Source organism: Apostichopus japonicus, chromosome 4 (assembly GCF_037975245.1).
Source record: "Apostichopus japonicus isolate 1M-3 chromosome 4, ASM3797524v1, whole genome shotgun sequence".
Taxonomy (NCBI): domain Eukaryota; kingdom Metazoa; phylum Echinodermata; class Holothuroidea; order Aspidochirotida; family Stichopodidae; genus Apostichopus; species Apostichopus japonicus.
Window position 1 is genome coordinate 26,107,238 of NC_092564.1, and position 25,339 is coordinate 26,132,576.

At 37.5% G+C, this 25,339-nt stretch overlaps 2 protein-coding genes across 5 annotated transcripts in view; one reads left to right on the top strand and one right to left on the bottom strand.

Annotated features, from left to right (window-relative positions):
* Nucleotides 1-13,514, bottom strand: part of LOC139966957 (FYVE and coiled-coil domain-containing protein 1-like) — a 28,004-nt gene extending 14,490 nt beyond the window's left edge. Inside the window, exons 1-9 of one of the 2 annotated variants that reach the window (XM_071970463.1) lie at nucleotides 13,390-13,514; nucleotides 11,773-11,823; nucleotides 11,531-11,644; nucleotides 10,571-10,683; nucleotides 9,452-9,558; nucleotides 7,440-7,659; nucleotides 4,070-6,562; nucleotides 3,221-3,361; nucleotides 2,268-2,339 (exon numbers count right to left, since the gene is read on the bottom strand). In XM_071970463.1, coding sequence (XP_071826564.1) covers nucleotides 2,268-2,339; nucleotides 3,221-3,361; nucleotides 4,070-6,562; nucleotides 7,440-7,659; nucleotides 9,452-9,558; nucleotides 10,571-10,683; nucleotides 11,531-11,644; nucleotides 11,773-11,809 — 3,297 coding nt within the window. In that variant the 5' untranslated portion in view covers nucleotides 11,810-11,823; nucleotides 13,390-13,514. Of the gene's footprint in view, nucleotides 1-2,267; nucleotides 2,340-3,220; nucleotides 3,362-4,069; nucleotides 6,563-7,439; nucleotides 7,660-9,451; nucleotides 9,559-10,570; nucleotides 10,684-11,530; nucleotides 11,645-11,772; nucleotides 11,824-13,289 lie in introns of both variants that reach the window. The other variant, XM_071970464.1, reaches the window with a different exon arrangement.
* An 11-nt stretch (nucleotides 13,515-13,525) lies between these two features.
* Nucleotides 13,526-25,007, top strand: LOC139966960 (glyoxylate/hydroxypyruvate reductase A-like). 3 transcript variants are annotated; one of them, XM_071970471.1, is made up of 11 exons: nucleotides 13,526-13,664; nucleotides 14,766-14,942; nucleotides 15,956-16,069; nucleotides 16,605-16,776; nucleotides 17,264-17,346; nucleotides 18,507-18,603; nucleotides 19,299-19,416; nucleotides 20,748-20,815; nucleotides 21,465-21,549; nucleotides 22,816-22,860; nucleotides 24,667-25,007. In XM_071970471.1, exons 2-11 carry the CDS (start codon nucleotides 14,789-14,791, stop codon nucleotides 24,769-24,771), a joined length of 1,041 nt encoding a protein of 346 aa, XP_071826572.1. In that variant the 5' UTR covers nucleotides 13,526-13,664; nucleotides 14,766-14,788; the 3' UTR covers nucleotides 24,772-25,007. The 3 variants fall into 3 exon arrangements, with proteins under 3 accessions (XP_071826572.1, XP_071826571.1, XP_071826569.1); XM_071970470.1 differs by having other exon boundaries at nucleotides 13,569-13,727; XM_071970468.1 differs by lacking the exon at nucleotides 13,526-13,664 and adding an exon at nucleotides 13,723-13,850.
* Nucleotides 25,008-25,339: the final 332 nt, after the last annotated feature.

Consider the following 25,339-nt stretch of genomic DNA (forward strand, 5'->3'; position numbering starts at 1 on the left):
TTTGCTACTTTTCAGATTTACAATTGGTAAATAACAGAAAAACGTGACGTTATTATCATGTTTTACGGCAAGGGAAAGATAAATTTGTTACTTTTGTTGTATTTCACAAGCATTTTACTATTTTTTTGTGCCGGCCGGTGGACTGTTTATTCACTTCCAATGCCGGCCGGCAGGCGTGAGTGGCGGTTACCACCGGCCGCCGCCGGCCGGCGTGGCTATAACCCTGTACATATGTATATAATACATACATATAATATGATATAAACTAATAAATCTCACAAGTGACAGCTTAGGTTATTGTATTTATAGGTCTCAACACTCTGCAGTGTTCCATGCAATAAAAATAATAAACCACATTTCATGCCTATTTTTTCATTGGAGTAATAGCAGAAACAACGCCATTGGCTATTCACTCTGTCTCTTTTTCAATTTTATTTTTTATTTTTTTAATATTAATAATAGGGTATCGTGATCCTATGTCCTTAGATGTAAATTGAGTGTCGCATTAAAGCTTGCCTTTGTAAATAGTCAGCATTTTGTATTATAATACTATCTCGATGCTGACTGGCATGCTGGGATTATTTTGATGAGTCCCCCCAAACGTGATAAAAATATGAAATATGAAACAACAACCCTGACATGTAGGGAAGGGGAATGAACAGTGGAGAAAACACAAAACATCACCCCCATACTTCATGACCTTCATTGGCTACCTGTCAAACTGTTTATTGATTACAAGGTACCCCTGTTAACCTTTAAATATATTCATGGTATTGCGCCACACTACTTGGGTGAACTTGTTCAAAGTTATACCCCAACTCGCCGTCTGCGCTCTAGCACCGTATCATTGCTCTCTATGCACCCTGTGTCCACTAAATCTTACGGCGAGCGATCTTTCCAGTACTCCTCAACCCTCCTTTGGAATAAACTCCCACTCAACATAATGTAATATTGTGACGAGCCCGGCTCCTCCGATAGTAAAACTATATCGGGACTCGCGATAGAAAGGTACTGGGGTTATCTTTATGCCGTATTTATGCTTCTTCAGGAGATGTCTCGAACGGAAGAAAACAATGAGTTCACAGAAAAAAAATTTGACAAGATCGGATTTGATTATTGATTCGGTATAATTTCTTCTCTGTCGATTCTCTTTACAAATAAAACTAAATTACAATGATTTGACTTGACTTGACTCCGTCAATTAAAAGGAGTGATGAAATGGTAACGAAGCAATGACGAAGCGACGAACTGGTCACGGAGTGATAAATTTCTGACGGAGTGATAAACTTTCGGTAGCATGCTGCCTTTTATACCTTACTTCTATAAAATCCCTCTGCGCACAATCAGTAGGCAGCCAATAACCTGACCATCCTGTATTAACTTAACGATATAAAAATAAGTGCGCTGGCACTGATCTGCCCTGATTGGTTGGGAGTTTGGAAGTCCATCCCCTTTCTATGGAAACTTCCATACCACGTGAGAGAACCTTCTCGAATGTTCCACAGACATAATGGAATCTATTTTGGGAAAAGGCCCTGTACCAAGATTCAATAAGATAGTTAAAAACTTCTCGTGGGAAAACTGAATCCATGACCTAGATAAATACATAAGAGGCCTGTAAGGTGTCTCGATGGAGTGTTTCGGTAACATCAAAGAGATGGTATCACTATTTCATAACATCCCCCTTAATCTTTTAAAATTTTTAGATACTCCAAAATTTTAACATCATACTGCTTTAACTTATCATAATCTCAAGAAGGTAGAGTACTGTAAGGTATCTTGATGGAGTGTTTCGGTAACATCAAAGAGATGGTATCACTATTTCATAACATCCCCCTCAATCTTTTAAAATTTTTGGATACTCCAAAATTTTAACATCATACTGCTTTAACTTATCATAATCTCAAGAAGGTAGAGTACTGTAAGGTATCTCGATGGAGTGTTTCGGTAACATCAAAGAGATGGTATCACTATTTCATAACAATAAAGAATGTCGTGTCTGTGGAGATGTTCAAAACTGTTTTAATGACACACCTGTTTTCATTGTTCTAATCGTTATGTTTACTCTTATTGTATATTGTGTGCATATCTTTGACTTTCTTTTGTACAGCGCGCCGAGACTTTATTGTAAGTTGCGCTACATCAGAACTGTTTTTTATTATTATTATTACGTATTGCATAACCCAGCAACCCTGTCAATTCTTCGTCCTGCAAATACTAGTTCGGGGAAGATATTAAAAAATAGAAAAGGAAGATGAGCAAAATACCTGTAACAGACTGGTTTCAAGAACTTGTATCTCATCTTTCTGTTTCATGCAGATGGCTTCTTTCAATTTCAACTACAAACATAAAAATGATGAAAACAAGGGGTGGAAAATTGAGGAATAACTCAGTGTAAACAAAAGATAATCTCATGTTGAAGTGAGGTAAAAAAAAAAACAGCTGTGGTTTTCAAAAGAAAAATATTTTTATAATGCTTGCAATTTTTTTTTTACTATAAACTAGATATGACATATCACTCAACAGCAACAAGTTTTAGGTATTACTGCTAAATACAGACTTTCAACAAGTCTTACAATCAGTAAATAATAATGTCTGTCGCTATACAGAGGTAAAAAAAATCCTAAACATTGTTTGACAAGAACAATGTCCAAACTAAACACACATGAGCTGAGGAGGGTGAAAGATTAAAGAGAGCCCACTGTTAAAGTGGAATGTGTGGATCCTTGCCAAGTTAATGTTAGAAAATAACAACCATACAGTGGCGAAGCAATTGCAAATTTCACTGAAGCAATATATATTATAAAGTAAACTTGATGGAAGAAGAATTATTTTTTGAAGGAACATAAGCTTTCAGCTCATTACAATAAAATAAAAAAATGGAGTAAAAAAAGGTCAAATGTTTTTGAGTCACCATGTTTACATGGTTTTACAGACTTTGACTTATGTTGTTGCAAATGACCTTTGACCTCCACCAATTTCCAAAGGGTTCTTGTACTTACCAAGCTGGATCTACATACCAAGTATGAAGTTCAACAAACATGTACTTTTTGACTTATCGTGTTCACAAAGTTGTCAGACTTTAACCTTCACAGAAAAAAAAACTTGTACACAGTAAGCCAGATCCACATAGTTACCCACATAAGTTAATCCGTAATGAACTTTTTGAGGTACGGTGTTTACAAGCAATTGTCACAAACACACACGCACACACACGCACCTTATTTTTGTTTTCCTCTTCAATAATCTCTTTACTGGCTTTGATATCCGAGAAATCGTTCGTCTTAGTTGCTAGGTTCTCCTCAAGTTCTTCACATCTCTCTTTCCAGTGTGAGAGTTCGGATGTTAGCTCTTCAAAACTCTGAAATGGTAATGTGTTTTTTTCCAAAATTTCCGAAATAAATAAATGTACTCAAAATAAGATCACGCTTTAGACAGGTAATCAGAGTTTTTTCATTCACAAGGCTAATGAGCAAGCAATTAATGAATTTGATTCAAATGAGAATATTTAAAAAAAAAAACATGATAGAATTCTACACATTAAAATAGCAAATTGGTAAGTTGAAGAAATGGGGGCTTTTGCTTTACTCTTGTCAAGCTGGTGTCCCACACTGTTATGGGATGGATACATTGCACAGCACAAGAAAAAAATCACCTAACCCAGCTAAAGCACTGAAAAAACAACTTCTAAGCATGTTGTAGCTTGCTGAAATTGTTGGCTTTAATTGCTTATATACAAATGTAGCAATGTCTAGCAAGTTCGGACCAGCCAGTTGAATATCATTAACTTAATTACTGTAATTTGATTTTCTGTCAGTCTGTGACATATTTTTTATTGTTTTTTGTTTTATTGTTTTTATCGTTATTGTTTTTATTTGTTTTTCATATTTTTTATCAAAATTGGAGGAATCACTATCTTTCACCAGTAATAGTTGATGTTTACCTTTCAAATGGACTAAACAAGCTCTCAGATAAGGAAACACATGAACAAAACATTCCCAAAAGATACTGTATCTTGCAGAATATCTGTTTGGAAAAGATTAAAACAAACATGAGACAACGACATTACCTCCAGTTTTTCTTGATATTGCATGGCCTCTGAGCTCCGTTGGAATTCTATCGCAGACACCTCTCTCTCCATGACCATCTTCGAGTTCTGACATTCTTCTTGCGAACTTTTCAATCTCTCCTGCAGCAGTTCTATCTCCTCTTGTTTCTCCGCCAATTGTTCCTTCTGTTTCTCGATCTTTTGGGAGTAGTCTACCGATGTCTCTCGGGCGCAGTCCAGAGCCGCATCCAGCGATGCGATGGTTTCTTCTCTCTCCGACAATAGTTCCTTGTCCTTCTCCGAGATGTCTAACAGACTCTCGTACTCCGATTTCAGAGTCTCGTTCTGTGACGTGATCGCATCGCAGTTCCCCTGAATGATCCGGTGGTCTTTCATCAACTTGTCGTATTTTTCTTCCAACTCTGTCCTCTCCCTCTCCGCGGTGTCCGCACCGGTCTGCACCTCCAGACTTTCCTTCCTGAGAGTTTCCGAATTTCTGATCAATTCTTCCTTTTCGAAGGTAACCGTCTCCAGCTCGTTTTTAAGTAATTTAAACTGTTCTGTCATGAACTCCACTTTATTTTCATGTTCTTGTATCACCTCTGTGATGGTCCTCTCGTGAGTTTGCTCGATGCTCGCCTTCTCCTGATCGCTGGCGACATTCTTATCGTCCACACTCTTCTCCAGTACCGTCACTTTTGCAGATTCGGCGACTAATTCCTCTTCCAGACGGAGAATTCTCTCTTCCAATATTGAATTCTGGGATATCAAGGACTCCCTTTCATCCTTCGCTTCCGCTTCGGCCGTTTTCAAAACACTGTTCTCTTCCTCTAAAGCATTGCACTTCACTTTAACTTCCTTGGATTTCTCTTTGACTTCTTCCGCCAGGCGCTTGAACTTTTCCACCTGGAGAAGTAGATCGTTCTTTAATTGGTCATCGGAAACCTTAATCTGATTGGCTTCGGTTTCTTTCTTCACGATCTCTGCTCTGGCTTCAGTCAATTCTGCCTCCAATTTTTCGATCCTTTCGTCTCTCTCCGTCTGAGATGAGACAACCTCATCCATTTTGTGCTGGAATGTGTCTGTTTCTTTATTTAAACTCTCCCTTGCCAGTATCTCATCCTCCAACCGCTTCTGCAAATCTCCCATCTCCTCTGCTTGTCTCTCCGTCTTCTCTTTCAGATTCTCCTTCTCGTACTGGAGGTCACTGAACTTACCTTCCAGGGCCCTCAGGAAGCCCGGCAGGCTCTTCAGGACGTCCGCAATGGGCAGGCTACCCTTTCGATTGTGTGGCAAGTAATACTTTGGCAAGTCGGATTCTGACGACAATTCCGGCATATTTTGGAGCATCTGGTCACACGACTCGAGAATGGCCACCACCGAATCCTTCCTGGCCTTCGTTTCCGAGGCAGCTTGGTTCACCTGATTGGTCTTTTCTTTCAGTCTGAGATCTCGATCCAAGACGAGGTTCCTCCTCTGTTCGGCTGTGAGTTTCCACTCTTCTAGTTCCTTCGTCAAATTGTTCACCTGTCTTCTGTGTTCCTCTAATGCTATCACCTCTCCGACCGCATCTCTCCTCTCTACAGGCGTAACCTTTGACCCCTGTGCCTCTTCTAGTCCAACTTTGACCTCTTTTATCTCCTGTTGGGAAGCCGAGATGCCCTCTTCTAAACGACTGAGGGCACCATCCAACTTGTTCACGTCCGGTTCACTGTTTTCCCTCTCCCCGGCGGGATCCACTCCGAGTAAGTTCTCCAGTTTGGAATAAAATTCTGTCTTCATATTGTTCAGTTCTTTGTCCTCGCTTTGGACGGTCGATAATCGTATGAAGAGCGATCTCAATAGACTAACAGACTGGAACTCCTGCGAGAGTTGATCGGCCCGGGACGTCAGATTGCCGTCCATCGTCGCGGTCAATCTCTCGGCCCTTTCCTCCAAGCTTTGATTTTTGGTTTCGGCATCTCTCAGACTCATTCTCAATCTGGCCTCCACCTCCCTCAGATGCTGCATCTCCATCTCACTGCCCTTGAGTTTGACCTCCAGCTCGCCGATCCGTTTCTGATGATCCAGGCTCTCCCCCCTCTGTTCGTCTTCATGCTTCTGTCTCATCGTGGATTCGCTCGTCAGCTGCAGCTTCAGCGTCTCCACCCGCTCCCCTAACTCGTTCGTAATCCTCTGGTGTTCTCTGCTCATGGAATCCACTTCCTGCAAAGCCTTCTCTCTCTCTCTCTGAGCAGTCTCCATCTCGGCAACGGCCTGGTCGCTCCTGTAGACGAGTTCTTGATTCCGCCTCTGCGACTCCTCCAACTCGGAACTCATCCTGGCTTCGTTTTCCACGGCGAGGCTTTTGCACTCTTCCAGTTCGGTCTGGGACGCTTGAAGCTGATGCCGTAAGTCTCGGTTGTACTTCTCACATTCCGCCAGCTCTCCTTGCAGTCTCTCGAGTTGATTATCCAAGATGGCCGAGTCTACCTCCGTCATGGATTCCATGCCTCTACTATCTGCTTGGCTTGGCTTTTGTAGGAGAAAAAAAAAGTCAATTTAAAACTAAAAAGTTATTCAAAAATTGAAAACATAATAATTATATCAGAAAACATAAACCATATATATAATACTCAAACAGGGAAATGGAATATACAAGCAGTCCACAAACTTTTTAGACACATGACCAAGAAGCTTCATATGGACTGAGCCATACCCGACCAGATGCCCCTCCCCCCCCTTTTCCCTTACCATTACAAATTGAAGGTCAGAATGCATGGAAGCTAGCACTGGGACTATGCATTTAATGTTCAAAATTAAAGTTTGTGGATCTTCATCGACAAGCTCTGAAAACTGTGGATAAAATTTTCCAATGTCTGGAAAAATCTGGCGACCCACTGACATTATTTGTGACCCACATGGTTGACGGATTGTGGGTGGACACAAGTAAAATTGGTACCTTGAATTTTACAATGGCAAAAGGAGAGGGAGGTGATTGGTATGTGGTCTATGAATAACAACGAGGAAGACATAGTAACTGATTATCATGGAGAACTTTACACAGAAATCATTAAAAAAGAGTACCAACTTTTGTTTTAATATCAAATTCTTTAATATGGAAGTGAGAATGACTAAGGTACCCCCTTCCTTAATTCCTAAGCACCTTCCTCCTCCTTTATCAAAAGGTGCAAAAGAAAAGTACAATCAGGTAATTCCTCCAAGACAAAAAGTGAACAAAAGGCAGTAAAGGAAGCAAAAGAAGTGAAACCTAAAAAAGACACGTTCTTTCTAACAAACTTTTGCCTCCATCTCAGAGACTTTTGTACTCTCTTCTCTTTTATAAAGGTATAAACTAGCTTAAACAGCTCGGTAAAACAATATCCATCATAATCAGGGGTAGCACACACACCTGCGAGTTTATGCTAGCCATACTGGAGGAGCGAGTGGGTGGGTTCCACAGGTACAGACCAACGCCTATGGCACTTCTGGCAAAGGTCGGCCATGCTGTGTCTAGTTCCTGTCCTGAAGGGGTCAGGTCGAATTGAATATCATTAAGATCATAGAAGTCATTGACAACTGCGGAAAAAGCCCCTGGCTGGCGGAGTATGGAAGATTCATTGTACCATTGTCTGGGCACAGGAGGAGAGAATAGTAAAGAAGGGTTAATCAATGGCAACGGCTTAGAAAAGCATGGTGAAAAGGGGGGGGGAGGGGTGGGAGGGAAGGAAGGAAGGAAACTTCTTACAGTTTTCTGTAGTAAATAAAGTATGAAAAAAAGCTTGCTATATTGGTAAGAAAGAAATGGGAAAGCACTGCAATGTCATAGTAATTTTGGAAAACATGATTATCACAGAAATGGAGCTCTTTGGCAACTTTCGTTTACCGCAAAGGAGTGGAGTTTTGTCGTCAAGGGAGCCAAAAAGTCATAATAATAATATTTAACTTAGATGATCTCAAAAGTGTTAATCATTCAACGGATAAATGGATGCGAATATGGGAGTAGCAAGTAGCTTAATAAATTACTGATTAGTTACTACAGCAACCACATAGTTCCCTATGGTAAAACTATATTGTAAAATACATCTTTAAGCAGAAAGGAATAGTGGAAACTTGCTTATTTTGGTCTGTGCTTAAAATTGCTTCAAAGCGGGAAAGCCATTTTACAGTAACTGGGTAGCTACACTTAACACATTTCATATCTTCAGCCTAATATGAAATGAAGGTGATTTTTTATCTCTTAAAGTGTTTGTTATAACTGCAAATTCTTCCTGTCAATATTGTTAACTGTTTCCACAATAAAAACTGTACTTTGTTTGAATGTTTTCAAGAAGGCATGGATTGAATATTAAAGAAGTTTTATGGGATTTTCATCGATTCAACTCACAAAGATGCTGCTATGTCACACCATATATGCATTATGCAGTACAAACATATACAGTGACTGTTGTAATTCTTGTCACTTAGAAAGATGAAATTTGCTAGTTGTGTAGCCATGGTCCAAAATAACTGGGAGACAGTAAAGTTATGCCCTCCCCCCACCCTTCCCTCCCCTATCATAATTAATGCCCTCTCCAACCCTTCCCTCCCCCATCATAATTAATGCCCTCCCCCAACCCTTCCCCCCCCCCCACATCATTACATAACTTGCCAAACAGCCTGTTAGATCCCTGCAACTAAATTCCAGAAACATATTTTTTTGTCAATGCTTAGTAGCACCATAACCAATTGCAGACACAATTTTCTATCATAGCAAATTAAAAGAGCAACACCAGAAACATAAAACTTTCATCATTCATCCAACCAAGTTGTTGAGTGATAGTTCTGTGCATCAGGGGGAAAAGAGAGTACACATGATAGGTAAAAATAGACACAAATGGCTCCTGATTAAACTCAAGTGGTTCATGGCTCAACCAAAATATCACATGTGAACCAGGGGCCACTTTACACAAAAAGTGGTATCTAGTCCTGCAAGCCTTTTAATTTCAATGTCAGAATGTAGCCTATACCCACTACAGTATAAATATTTCACATTTCAAATTATTGGTACCTTAGTTGGAGAGCCTTCAAACACTTCCTTCAATGTGATGAAACTCAAAATTGAACTTTAAGTGGGTTTACCTTTTCTTTGGCCTTTTGTACAGAGATTTGTCCATGATTTACTTTGACAATATTCAGTCAAGCTATTTTGATGGAATTAATTGGAAATGACCCTGTCATGTACACTCAGTACTTAACCTGTTGCTTGCATGTTCAAACTTCAAACAAACACAGAGTTTATACTAAACTCAACATTCAAGAGAGTTTCTAGCATACAACTGTATCTGATATATATTCCCCTTTCTCTCCGCTACCATACTGCTCCCCACCCTTCCTCTCCCCCCCCTTCCTCTCCCCCCCCCCTTCTCTTCATCAAATACTGACCTTGTTATTTCTTCACTGGACACACACTGTTGCAGGGTGTCACCGAGTCTATGATGTACAAGGCTATATCTGATGAAGGCTCTGCCTCTCCCTAACGATGTTTTGACCTGATAAATAATTAGTGAAATTTGAGGTGAATTATTCCCTTATATAATTAATATTGTTCTGTGATTTTACAATGGCTAAGTAAATATAGATATATATGTAAATAAATATATATAAATATTGGTTGGTTGGTTCGATACCGTCATGACTGACAGCTCGTGACGTCAACAATGGCACGCCATTTCTGACGATCCTTGGCAAGAGAATAAAGATCTTGAAGAGAACTCGATCCGACCAAAGATTTTATTTGGTCAAACCATCTGGTCCTGGGTCTACCAGGTTTTCTGCTCCCTTCAACTCGACCTTGCATGATGACTTTCTCAATACAGTCTCCTTCTCTTCTTGCAATGTGACCAAAGTAGCTTAACATTTGGCTCTGGATGATGCACAAAAGAGGTTTTTTTGGCTGGACCTCCTGCAGAACACTATCATTAGTTCTCTTCATGATCCAGGATATGCGGAGCATCCTACGCCAACACCACATTTCAAATGAATTGATCCTCCTTTGGTCAGATTTGGTTAGAGTCCAGGTTTCACATCCATAAATGGCTAATGGAAAGATAAGTGCTGAAACCAGCTGTGTTTTTGTTGCCTTTGTGATGCCTCTATCAGCCCATATCTTGTTCAGGCCAACCATAGCTGACCTGGCCATTGCTAAGCATCTTCTGATCTCCACAGAACAGCCACCACTGCTGGTTATCAGAGACCCAAGAAAGTTAAACTGGGTGACTTGTTCAACTATATATAAATATACAGAACATATATACCAAACACCTACAGAATATTATTGTCACTTTTAAAATTAAAATTTTAAAATTAAAATAAGCTTTAAGAAACTAGCAACTGCAAGTAACTCCTCTAAACAACTTAAAGGACTTAGATTGTCTTTCTTTCATGCAAATTTAGATGAATAAAGAATAACTCAGCTGTTGTTCTAGTGGGGGTCAGCTTGATACGTCTAACTTATCACCAGGGACAGTTTCTGAAGGGTTCAGATGGGAAAACACATTGTACCTCTTTCATGTTTTTTACGAATCGGATTCCATCATTCAGTCCTTTGACCTTGCCGAGACACGAACAGAAAAAGTCCCAGTAATCTTTCTTGCCTCCGAGCATCCCAACTCGTACTAGAGAAATGGGAGAAAGAAGAGAGAATATACTGTTAACAAATTGCTTATTTACTGTAGAAAGTTTGTGTATGATTATATATGAAAGTTAGACCAATGGGTACAATGATTGCAACATGTTTCTCAAGTCTGAATTCTATAGCATCTGAAAAGAACTTTTAAATATTACAATTGTAGAAAAATGATTTAAAAGTCCCATTGTTTTGATCTACTTTTAAATTAACTCAAAGCTCAGACGATTTTCAAAGCATATTCTGCCCACCATACAAAGTTTTTTTTGTTGCTGTTTTGAAAATACTGACGATGCCTAATGACTCCAACAGCATTGATAACAATACACAAGATGCAAAACTTGCAAAACTCTTGCTTATTTAGTTCAGTTGTTGATACCGTGTTGATAAGTTAATATTCTTGCTTGGCCATGTCCTTTCTTTCAGACCTCATCCCTACACCACCCCTCTCCTATCCCACCCCCACTCCCTGCTGCAATTTGCAGCCTACTGAATGGTTTACCTAGTAGAAATACTTCAAATTCATAACTTTTTTTTGTAAAATATATGTATTGAATACCATTGACCAAATTTAAGACTACTTTAATAGTTAAAACCAAATGAACAAAACAATAAAAATCAGAAATTAAATGACAAAGAAATTTCATTGCCAAACTTTTGATAGCCTGCCAAAACCAATTCATGTATGAAAGTTTATCTAAATGCAGAACTTCCTGAGAGAATCAGATGTGGATAATTACTGCAAAGCACATATCCGCAACATTTTATATTTATTTAAATGTAATTTTGGTGTTCCCTGGAAAAATGAAAAAAGCTAAGAGGGGGTGAAAACATACCTTTCATATCAATCTGAAGGACATACTCCAGTTTTGCACAAAACTTTTGCAGTTCTGTACAATTGTCTGTGATTGGTCCATTTTCTTGTTCGTTGGTAAGAGCCTGGATGCAGCCTGAAGATGAAATTAAATGCAGTTATTTAATTTAGAAATAACTGAACTTGGAGCAGGATAACAAGTGTTGCTATTCCATATTATGAAAAAAATTCATGAGGTAATTAACATATTTGAATATTCAGTACCTTTTATGTCCTGGATGGCTCTTGGAATAGATGACATTTTGATGGCGCTCTCTGTAAGAAAAAAATTTAAAATTACTTTACCAACCTTGCTAAGACAACAAAATATGTTTAACACAATGTTCCTGGAAAACTTTATAACAACCCAAAACCACAGCAAGTATCTGCAGGTACAAGACCAGATCTTTCTAGGGCAGGTTTTGTTGGATTCCATTTATATCAATCCGTACAGCACTACTTACGAATTCCTAGGAAATACATTAGTTTGCTGTCGTAAACAATATGGGACTTCTGACTTTTCAAAAGCGACTTTAACTTTCAGGCCTAGAATTCACAATTTAGCCTCTTGCTAAATAGTGCAAGTATGTACTTCAAAAATCTACCGGCTAAAGGTACAGAAATCAAAAGGATTTCTTTGACTGATGATTATTAACCAACTAATTAAATTTTCATATTCTTTTATCTACTGGCATATCGAATGCCAATTGCCTTTTTATTTCTACTACTACACGTCACAATTCACTGCCATTTACCAAGTAAATAGCCCAAATTTTAAGGTGTGGACTCTAGTGTGAAGATGCCTTTTTTGGTCAAGATCTGAATGTTGAAAATCAAGGCAATGTTGACTCAAGCACCTTACTTCGATTGAAATACACATCAGCCTTGTGGTACAGCCACTACACATAAGACTAATTACGTTAGATCTCTATTTTTATACATAACACATTTACAATTTTACATGAAGCTTGCAACATATATTGCTATGATTAAGTTGTAAGTTTCATGATGCCAACTTTTAGCATAGTTGACTTCGAACTTCAATAAGAATTTATTTAAGAGAAGTTTTGGAATAACTTTATGATCATACATTCATTCTTTTCGACTGACTGCCAAGCAAATAAGGGCATGCATCATCTTCCCCCTCCTGTTATCTGTTTGTGCAGACTTATACTGTAGATAGTCATACTGTAGTAGCATTTTTTCAGTTGTAAATGTAGGAGCACATCCTATCAGAAATTGACTAGGCTGTGTTTTGACAACTTTTTCGGTTGGGAACAATTAGGATTTAACTCTGCTTACAATGAATCTAAGATAAATATTTCAACCCTAGTCAAACCAGCTTATAAGTCCTGATGTCATCAAGGAATGTGCTCACAATTATTAAAGACTTGATTATAATTACTCACTTCCTCCTGCCCGACTCAAGAGTCAGACAGGCTTGTACTAGTTGTACAGATGGGCAAGGCTAAGCTAATCATATTTCTTTAGCCTACTGTATGCCTACTTTACAAAGGCAACATTAGACTAGACCTAGGTAGGTGTTTGGCCATACAACATTAAACCACCATAGGCATTTTATTACATTCTGTCTTCACTATGCCTGTTTTAAATTCGGTAAGCTAGTTTTGTCTATTTACAAATTACATGGTCAGTAAACGTTTGTACTGTACTGTAGTCTGGGCCTAGCGTTACAGGATACTGTACAGTAAGGTACAGAACAGTAAATTACAACAGCCTACACAACATCCAAATTCCAATTGGTATTGATGCCTGTGAATTGTTGTGGATTTTACGTCTTTCCAAAGAAGTTTACGAAGTTGCATTCCAGCTGATACTCACTCAAATATACACTCGGTTACATGGTAGCGTAGTTGTTAAGGATAAGAATTACTAAACAAATTTGTCAACACTTGACTTTCGTTTACTTGTGTTCGAAACAAAGTTCAAGGGAAAGTGAAGAGCACTGACGTAATGTGTCAAAGATATGTGCTCCCTTGTGTACGAAATGATTGAACCTTGGATTTCAGGGTAGCATGGGTTCCGCTACTAGTATTAAATGAAGATCGTATAGTTGAACCATGGTCACCTCATTTGCATAGCGCAAATGTTATAACGTATGTATTCAGGAACAGTTTTAAATAGCTGGTTACATTTGATCAGACTGGGGACACCAAAAGGTAGGCCTAAGCTTCTTGCTAATGCTACGTTTAAGAGGTATTCCAGTCAAGGACTAACCATGACCACATATGCCCCCAAGAAGCAAGAGACCTGCCTACACTACACAGTAGGCCTAGGCTATTGTAAGTTAGGCCCGATGCCTCTATCAAATACTTTTTTACGTAGGCTATGGTAAACCAGTTATGTAGTAGCCTGATACTACCATACCCTTGTCAATGGAATCTGGTCCTAAAGGTAAAGTTAAGGATGTTTAAGGGCTTGTGCTGGACTAGGCCTAGACTAAATTGTCAATCTTACTACACTTCAGTAGCAGTCAATGCTACACTAAGTTATATATGGACATAGGGACATAGAAAACGTTCGCACTGTTACAGTGTTATTGTAAGTTGAAGGCCAATCTCAATATCGTGTCTCAAACTCAAAATATGGTTAATTGAATGTTACCAATTCTGCCCTTGGATTCTTTTGGAGTAGGTCACAGTAGGTGGTCTGTGACGTCATCATGGCAAGTACAGTATTCTTTAATAATTTTAAGCTTCAATTTTTTACATAATCTTTCTGATGTTAATTCCTTGAAACCAGTTGATACATTCAGGATATTATCAACAATACCATCTTGAATTGCAGTGATGACGTCATTCCCTGTTTGTTGCCAGATTCATTTACTAAATACCACCTATATAATTTAAAAAATTTATATTGTTTATAATGCTGTGAGGACGTAATTTGGATGTACTGTAGAATATTTCTGGCATCATTGATCTAAACATCAATTGCAGTTACTGGAATATCCTGATTTTTTAAAAACCTCAATTTTTGGTGCCTTCAATTATTTCCAGGGCTGCTTTGCTTGGTCCAAACAGCCTTTTGATGCTTGTGAACTTGTGAAGAATCAACCCATGCTAAAAGATGGTTAGCCCTGCAGTATATATATTGAGGAGACGATGGAATAATCAACAAGATCAACCAATGGCCATTTCTTACAGTTTCTATCATCCTCTCTTCATTCCTCCTTCTGTACTCTTTGATCTTTTTAGGTCTCAGACTCTCCTGTTCCACGATGTCGACAATACATTATCCTAAGGTGGTAACTTATGAAGTTTGCATACATCCAGTGGGTGCTCCTTTCCCAAATGCTGGGTTTTTTGAAGCCACTTTCAAGAAGAGGTTTCCTTCAGCCTCAATGTCTATCCTTGACATAGCAATGCAGCCTGGTAAAGTCAGTCTTGTATTATTTGCAGCTGTTTGTAGAGGTGCTGGTGCCTCCTTCACAGTTACTGATCTATAGAGTAGTATTATTCGTTTGCAACCGGTCGTTTCACTATACAGAGACCCCAAAGGAGTTTCGGATTGGTCGGGCAAGACACTGACAGATCTTGAATGATCATTTGATAGAGGCAAAATGATTTTTTTTTTAACTGTAGGGATTGATGTCTGGGAAGGGATACCCACTTTTTCCAGTCATTATGTGTTCTCAGCATGATAGACTGCATTGATATTGGGGTATCTGCTAAACCAGTCTCAGTGCCATTACAAAACATTGTAGTATTAAAAAAACAACCAAAGTTGCAAACTTTAGCAACAGACCGGATTGAGAACAGGTGGATACATTGTCTTTTGGGCAAACTATTAGGCAATCAATGCAAGCAATCTAAAAAAACACAGAACTCTAATATTACTTCTGTCAAGACAAGTCAAGTAAAGTTCTGCCTGGTGTATAATTTAAGTCTTAAGCTTTAAGATCTGATTTTGGGGTTTGCTAATGTTACTCTTGCATCTAATTTTAAATTTCTTCCTTTTTTGTTTTCAAGTGCAAGGTTATAAAAGTCACTTCTCTGCTCCTCACACAGAAATGGTCCAATATCATAACAGAACAAAATTTAGAACCTCAGTAAACCCAGCATTTTGATGAAATTCTGTTTGTCTTACGAAGGAACTTTATAAAGATTCATCATAATAAATATCATCATGTAAATAGAAGGAATTGATTTAGTTTTAATATTTTACATATATGATTGTTTGTTAAGTGTGTCAACATTATCCAAAAGACATATGAAAAACATCCCTATGGTTCTCTTTCATTTACAAAAATATATTTGCAATTTTGCATATATCTTAATCTGAAATATTGAAATATGACTGTGCGTTATAAATATATCTTATGCTGAAGTATCATTATTTTTGAAATAGACAATGGTATATTGTATGTATAATCTTCCTTTTCCAGAGGCACTAAAGAAGAAATTGGAGCAAGCAGAGGTGTTAGTAACTTCACCAGCTGATCTAACAAGAATGATGGATTACATACCCAATGTTAAATGGGTACAAGTGACCTATGCAGGTAAAGGACCAGGGCTCATAAGACCAATGGTAGCAACATACTGTATGAAGAATAGAGAGTATCCATGGTTCCTATATTGAGATACCATGTTTACAAGCTGGGCATCACACACACACCAATTTATTCACACACAGCCATCATGACTGAATTGGTGACGGTTATCATCGAAACCAAAAAAGAGAGTAGGCCTTGATTGCAAATGCCAAATCGTCGACATTCAGAAGGGTAATACCTTTGCAATGACCAAGTTATCTGGTATGATGTTCTGGTACTTGACTTCAGGAAACATTTCCTCAGTATAAATGTTGCTCTATCAATCAGGTGATTCCATATACAGTATATAATACAAGGAATCACTAAGACTGCTGGCTTTCTGGTTGCTTGTGATGTCAGTGAGACCTTGTTTTATTCACTCTGGGGTAACAAAGTATTCTTAATGTCCTCTTTTCTAACTGGAGCCAAGAATAAATTGGAATTCCTTTCTTTCTTTCCCTTTTTGTGTTACTTTTCACTGTTTTTTTGTTTTCATTACCAGGTTATGACCCACTTACAAATTATTTAAAACAGACATCAAATTTTCCCAACATCAAAATAACCAGGATGGGTGGAGTATTCGGTGTTCGCATGGCTGAGTACGTTTTGGGCTATATAATTGCCCACGAGCGGAATTTTGAGGGAATGAGGGAACAACAGAAATGTCAACGTTGGTATGTTTTACCTTAAGGACAGCTTTTTAATCAGTTATGGCATAATCCAGGATTTTGAAACTTATGTTTGAATAGCTACAGAATCATTGCATTCCTGAAGGAATATATGCTCATAAGCAGGCATGAGCTTTTTCCCCCAATTCGCCGAATATCCGTGATTTCTTTTCTACCTCGGGGACAAAAACTCTTATCCTAACACACTGTAGCATATGCAAACTGGAGCCTATACCGCAATTCTTGCAAAATTCTGTGATTTATTTTTTACCCAAGGCTCATCACTGTGGTATATATGCTCATGAGATTGAGTTCTCATTTTCTACATTTGACTTGCCTTTATTTATATTCTTATTTTCAGTCCTTTGAGTAGCTTCATTCTGTATTTTGCAATCTTTACCATCTTCTCTGTCATCCTTCCTGTATCCTCTCCTCTTCCCAAGTATCGTCTGAAAATCACAGGTTTGGTTTTCTTTTCTTTTTTCTGCCACAGGAACTATGAAAAGTTTAAAACATACCGAGAACTTTCGGAACTCACGATAGCAATCATTGGAGCAGGTGACATTGGGTGCCAAGGTATGTCTGCAGACATGTAAAAATATATAATTTAGTATAACACAGGTTCAACCAGTTTCATTGGAAATTGTTTGGTTGCTGCTGCACAACTGTACTGACAGTGATGTTCTCAGAAAGTTGTTTACATGAAGAAGGGAGGGGGGGGGAGGGGGAGGGCATGGAAAAGGGATGTCTTTCATTGTTACTGATTGTTATGGATTGAACTCTAAGTGAAAGAGAAAATTGCAGTATCAAATAACGTGTGAGCATCCCCTGCACCTACAGTACCCTGCCCCTGTAATGCCACTTAGTACTAACACTTTGAATTGAAATTATGCATATTTGTCTTGCTTTGTAATGCAAGTCAATGTATTTATATGGACATAGACAAAGAAGTATCATAGAATAGAAGGGTAGGATATATCATCTATGTACCAACATTACATCTCAATATTCTGTCCCTATCTCTTAATCTGGTTTGTATTTAATTTTCAATGTTTTAAATTTTTAAACCCTATCTTACGCTTGTATGACACCGTTGTAGGTGGTCTGTGATATGTTCTTCCATGGTGATGTCACGTATTCTACTGTTGCCAGGTACAAGTTTTCTTCCAAAGTACCACCAAGTTTTAAAAAATCATTAGGATTTTGAAGATAGAACCCACACGCTCTCTGTTTTCATTTAGTGGTTCAGTTAACATAAAGAAAGATTGAAGACATTCTGCAACACTTTCTACCATGAGAATATTACTTTAATGTGTGTGTGTGCCTTTGTACATACGCAGCTGTATTGTATTCTGACTGAGGACTTGAACATAAGAATCCCCACGTCCTCAGACAAATTCTTTTGTTCAGGGGTGTTGTTAAAAGGTTAGGGAATGTGGATTTGAACAATGGAAAAAACAATGGGTCTTCAGTTTAAATGTAAATCACACCTCTGTGTGTTTATGTTTGTAAAGAACTTAAGAAAAGATATTTTATACTCAACCTGTAGCATTGCATACAGGCTTCTGACAGACCAAAGCATAATGATATAAATATTGTTAGTGTATTATGTGTCATCAGTCTTTGTTTATATTTTTTTATTTTTAAAGTAAAAGTTTTCTATTAGGTAAAATAAATACACATACAGTACTAAATACTATCAGCTTTCAGTGTAAATTTGCCTTCTTTCCATAAAGTTGCAAAGTATTGTAAATCCGTTGGAATGAGAACAATCGGGGTCGTGACCAGAGAGAGACGGCCACATGAGAGGTCAGAGTTCATCGATGAATACAGGTCGGTAGGAAATGTGACATGATAGTTTATCTTGTATTCTTACCTTGTTTTTGTCGAGTCATTCGTACACTTACAAAAGAATTGTTGACTCGATTTTGCTGAAGTTTACTTTATTCTATTTGATACTAAAATATACTTGATTGTTTCATTTTACTTGACTAATATACTTGAATTTTGTTTCGAGTAACAAGAAAATATAATGTGCTGATTGGTTGTTCATTATTGTCCTTCCGATTATTGTGATTGAAAATTTGCATAAGTTGACTCAGAATGTAAATTTCCTGCACTTCACAATGTGTCCTTTAACATCAAGATAGAAAAAACTTACTCAATATTTGCTATTACATACGCAATATATGTCCGAAAAAGCTTGTATAATGGAACCCCATTCTTAGTCAATTATATATCTTCTTTTTCAAAATTTGTTTGCGATTTCAGTTTCTTTTAAAATGAAAAATATGTTAACGAACACTCGAAAACAGTTCTTGTTTATTCGACACTGAAGATCATATATAGTTAACGACACTTAGTGTAATCAGTCACTTTAGTATAATCAGTTGCCATGGTGATAATCGTCAACTAATCATTCCATTCATCCTTGGTAACCATGGCACCCATTAGTGTCTTGACATCATGATATGCAGTGAAAGAGTACATAGTCAGTTAACTGTATTGTTTTCTTTTTCTATAAATAGATTGACTTCAGATGTGCTTGATGTCTGTGGTGAGTGTGACGTCTTATGTAACTTGCTTCCCAGTAGCCCAGACACGATAGACTTTTACAAGGAGGAGTGTTTCCGTAGTTGCACAAAGGTATTCATATTTTTTAAATCATATTTCCCCATATGTCTGTGCAAGTTTTTAAGGATATTTTTCTGGTCCCTCAGACAACAAGGTCTTACCACTTGGTTGTCCAATCAAAACTATTTTATTTCAGTACCACGTCCAAAGTGAATGGAGGATGATACCAATTTACTGTTTGACCAATGTGGCAATATTAAGTATATAACAGTGCAATCTGAATTTGATGTAAAACAACTAGTTTTCCGCAGACCTCCAAAGCTCATGTGTGGTCATCCGAATGGAAATTTGGTGTTAGTTGAAACAGCTGGTGGTGCTTCATCATAGAATTGCTTTTATCATAGAATTGACCAGTTGAATCATGTAGTCAATTGTTAGATAGAATTTATGTTTATTTAAGGAAATGTAAGTATTACCAGACGTGTCTTTCTGAGTCAGTTGATGATAGTGTCATGTGGAGTCATTATCAGTAAAAATCTTTATCCAGTCCATTCATAGACGAAGTCACTGTTAACTTCACAAAGTGACTCAAGCCAGGACTTGCTGAAAACAAAAACTAACTTTGTCACAATGCTGTTGTATTCAGAGGAGAAGGTTGCATGTGCCTGTTGAACACTAATCTATTCAGCAGCCTTGTGGTATATCACAAGTTAAAATGTTTGGTTGACTTGCAAGATATTGGAGATGGTTTTTTCACCCTGGAGAAAGGTTTTCAAGTCTTCATATCCTTGATAGTTCAATTTGGGTATTATATTGTCACTTGGGCAATTCATTTTGAGATCGGTATCACTTACTTTAATCATTGTGCAAGCAGTCGATCTCCATCTCAAATATTTGATAAATTAAAACATACATATATTTTCACATCTGCCACAATACCAAATATTCAATAGGAATATGCAAGAAGATATACAATGAAATAAGGTACTAAACATGACACTTTCCTAAAATCCCTGCACATGTAATTTTTTTATCTTGTTTTTTGGTTGATTTATTTGGTGTTTAAGCTTTTGCGCTGTTCAACATGAATGTCATGAAGCATTTCTCATCACTTTAATTAATGCAATCAGATTTGGTTTTGTTTGACATGTCCGATGTCTTCTGACACAGACTGCCCAGAATTTCATATCCAATTAAGGCTAGTGATAGCAATATCTGGAAAGAAAAAATGCATGATATACCCTGTAGTCTGTATGGAACATTAACTCCCAAAAAGTATTGATTATTCTGAGAGATGGAGTAACGGCTATGAGAGGCAGCCTGCTTCGTTAAATCGAAATGAAATAAGTGTATGATGCAATCTTTCTGCTTCTTACCAAGTTACCTCCTTCTATTGTTCACAGAAACCACTTTTCATTAACGTCGGCAGAGGGGATGCTGTGAAGAGTGAAACCGTAATCAAAGCACTGAGGTGGGAATATCCTTCATAAGTTTGTCAACAAGTAAACTGTAGCACATCTAATATTTTGCAAAAATATTTTTTATGTTTTTTTTATGTATTTTAGAATGGAGGTAAGTGCTTTCTCATTGGTGAATCTCTAACATTACATTATAGATATGCCAGCATGTACCAGGGTGGCCAGACGTCGGGCATTGTAGGCCGGACGGTCAGTGAATTCTGTGTAGTGCCCTCTGTCCGGCATGACCTCGACATTTAATACAATTCTGGAAATTCTGTGTCCCATGGATTAAACAAAAAGTTCTAAATATCACCCACTGTATTCTTTCCATGTGAATTCAAATTTATTTTCTGATAAGCGTTTGTGACAGGTTAGGAGAAGATGCTTGTTTTGTGTGAGCATGGGGGGTGTGTGTCATTCTCAGGAATCAGATTGTGGTTACCACAGTCACAAAAAGAGTGATGATAATGTGTATTAACCACCATTCCCAAAAGATCTTTATGTTCCTAAAGCTTAATATATTTTCTTCAATGAGAACACTTTCCCTGCATCTTACTGCAGCTGCCGCCAGGGAAGATTATTTATGTTTTATGTTTATCTCCGGGGTTTCCTTCATTAGTTTGACTTTTCTCTTCTCTCTTTCTTGTGTGTTTGCCGCAGGAATGGTTGGATATCTGGAGCTGTCCTTGACGTTTTCAATCAAGAGCCTCTTCCAGAAGATTCTGAGCTTTGGAATACCCCAGGGGTAGGTGTTTCAGCCAAATGTTCTATGATTATAAGACATTTTGCCCCAGTTTCACCTTGATCAAGCCTCTGATGTTTTTAATCTACCTCAGTGACATATTTAATTGAGTTTAACGTTTCATATTTAAAAGGAGTAAACTTAACTGTCAAAATATGTTAGTGAAAGATAAATGATGCAGTTTATTCAACAAGTAGTGAATCCGAATGTTTACCACTTGAACATTTCTTCTCCAACATCTTATCTCATTACAGTAATCATTACAATTTCTTTTCACAACTGAAATTTGAGACATTTGACTCTTTCACCCAAGAATTTGGTGACATATAAATAAATCTATGTAAGGCTCAGATGCTTCAAAGGGTCTGCCTTACCTCTAAATGCCATTTAAACAGATTAGCTCAAATTGCCATGTTACAAAAAAAGAGAGTGTGGCAATTAGCTAAGGCAGTGGACTCGTGATCCAAGGATTGCTGGTTCAATTCCTGCCTAGTTCATTACGTTGTGTCCTTGGGCAAGATGCTTGATCTCAAGTGCCTCTCTCCACCCAGGGGTTTAATGGGTACCTGTGAGGTAACTTGTGATGTGTGCAGTATATAACTGCAGCTGACTGGAGGGATTGTCTCTGGGACAGGTTATCATGGACCAGGGTAATATAACATCTGTAAAGCGCTTTGAAACTTGCTGGTATAAAGCACTAATTAAAAATTGAATATTAATATTATTATTATTATGATTATTATTTTTATGATTATTATTATTATTAGTAGTATGATTATTATTATTATTATTACTATGATTATGATTATTATTATAAAAAATCTAAAGAAGTCCCAGTAACTATAAACATGTCATTGACTAGGCACACCTTCTCACTAGAAAGTGAAGATCCATTGTAGAGATTTTTCCAAGATCAGCCGGGATTAGTTAGATCTTAAGCGTAGAAGAGTAAAAACCTAAACCTCTTGGATTCCTTGCCAGGTGGGGGCTATGCCACGGTGATGGCATGTGTGTGTGTGTGTGATACTTGCTTGTAAACATTGTTACTCAGAAAGTTCATGGTGGATTAACTTCATAAATAAATAGAATGGATTAAAAGTCTCTTTAAATTGGACACAAAGCGTTCATGTCAAGGTCATATGACAAAGATCTTTGTGAAGAACAACTGCCCCAAGGAGAAACTGTTGAAAAACGACGCAACAAGATTTGCCTAAAAGTTAGGTTGAAAAGTTTGTGACGTAACAATTTCATCTCTCAACCTCTTTACAGGTGACCATCACACCGCACAATAGTGGTATAACCACAGAAAAGGAGGTAAGTGTGGGCCAATTTCATGCAATTTACTCCACCATAGCGGCATAGGCGTAGGAGCCTAATTTGATTTGGGGGGGCTGTAACGACTTGCCCGAAAAATATAACCAAATTTTTCGCGCGCTCCGCGCGTTCAACATGTTAATGTGCATGTCATGTAGGTATTCATCGGTTATTACATCACATGCCACTAACCAATGAATACTATATGATATGCACATTAAGATGTTAAACGCGCGCCAAGCGCGCGAAAAATTTTGGTTATATTTTCCGTGTTATTACCCTTCCATATTGGTTTTAATTATTGGGGAAGTCGTTACAATAATAACGATAATAACAATATCAGTTTAACTATTGAAAAACACATTGCAAATTACTCTTCTTTCAGTAGGTGCCCGAAAAATTCTCAGCATATTGCCCGAATTTTCCCTCCAAAAATTGAAAACACACTGCAAATTTTTCTTCTTTCAGTAGGTGCTCGAAAAATTCTCAGCATATTGCCCGAATTTTCACACAAAAAATTGAAAAACACAACTGCAAATTTTTCTTCTTTCAGTAGGTGCCCGAAAATTTCTCAGCATATTGCCCGAATTTTCACCAAAAATTTTGGTTGGGGGGGCTGCAGCCCCCCCAGCCCCCCGCCTCCTACGCCTATGCATAGCGGTACTAAACTGAAAGGGTAGGGGTAGGGAGGGGATTGCCGAAGGGCACGTGAAGGCATAAAGCATCGAGCATGTTTGTTAACACTATGTTGGTGATGTACTTGCATACCAGCAATCCAAAATGATTACCGACATATTAATTTGAAGAATTGCGCAGAAAGTACTTTTTCTAATTGATTATGATTGAAGAAATATTTTTAATGTTTGTAAAATTTTTAATGTTTTGTATTTCCATTATTATATTGTAAATTGTATTGTACTATTCATGAGATTATATTATTGTATTTTATATCTCTTCATACTGAAGTGTGAAATGTGTGTAGCCTTTTGTCAGGGAATTTCAAAAAAGGCATATTTGAATTACCAAATCGATGTAACTTTTTAGTCTTATTGATTGATTGATCGATTGATGGATTGATTGAATGATTGATTGATTGATTGATTGCAGTTTCATGTGTTTTTTCTTTCTCTTCATTTATTTTCACTCTACTGTGCTTGTATTTTATCATGCACAAAGCTGATAGTTAAAAGTTGTTACAGAGAACTTATTTCATCATAATGGTTGGACACTTGCATGTAGAAAACTTGCATGTGTACACCCCCATCAGAATAACAAAATGTTTGGTTGTAAATACTTCTGAGCCAAATAGCTAGGCACTGTGTCAGGAAAACTATGTGAGAGTACAAAGGAATAATTTTGTTTTGTTGTTTGTGTTTTTGACAACACTAGCAACAAGTAACTGTTCTTCTAAGCATCAAGAAAAGGTTCAAGTTTTTGTTTAGTAAATTTTATGTTCAGGGTGGAGGGGGGGGGGGTTGTTTCTTTGATTTGGTCAACATATAGCTGTATTTTTTTGAAATAAGGGGGGGAAAAGAAGTTTATTTTATAGTTCTAAAGGTGTTCTGGAGGTGTTAGGGCTGCCAGTCTCAAAAATTGTGAAAGAAGCAGTGAAAAATATAATGCAAATTAAAATTCCCAACTACAGTTTCTTTGGTAAAGTTTTAGAGAAACTGTAATGTAGAAAATACTTAAAATTGAAAAATTTCATGGTTTAGATGTACATTAAAATATGCAATATAATGCTACCTCCACTGTTCAGATTTTCCTTAACCGTTTTTTTTTTTCTTTGTAATTTTCGTTTAACAGATGGTCGATCTCTTCACAACTAATTATGAAAGGTTTATCAGAGGGGAAGATATGAAGTACGAGATTGATCTAGCTAAGCTGATGGCCAAAAATCGAGACAGTTGAACCACAATTTCACAAAATTGTAGTCGCAACCCCAGCCAACGTTGTCATCTCACACAGCAACTGCCATATAAGCTCAAACACACAACACTATAGGTGAACAAGTCCCTCGCAGAGGATCTGTTAGCTGGGATTTGATTTTTTTTATTTGATTTGCTTAACTGTATTCTCACTGTTGGGAATTAAGTCAACCTGTATGACTGAAACAGATTTTTAGTAAATGCTGCGTTTACTTATGCTTGCGCTTCTTGCTCTTGCTTTACGCTTCACCAGTGCTTTTAATAGATTTTCGATCTCATATTCCTGTATATTTCTATTGATGGTAATATGTATTTACTGTTTTTTTTCTTTTTATTGTTTTATGGCATTGTATTTTCTAGATTGGAAAGCGCACAGATGCATCGCGCGTAGTGCGCTATATAAGATTTTATTTACATTACATTACTTATGCAATAAAATGTGCCAAAAATTATAAGAAACATTAAAAAAAAAATTATCTGAAATAAATCACTGACTTGTGAGGAAAAGCATGCAACATTTTGAATTTAATCTGAGTTCATTCATCAAAAGT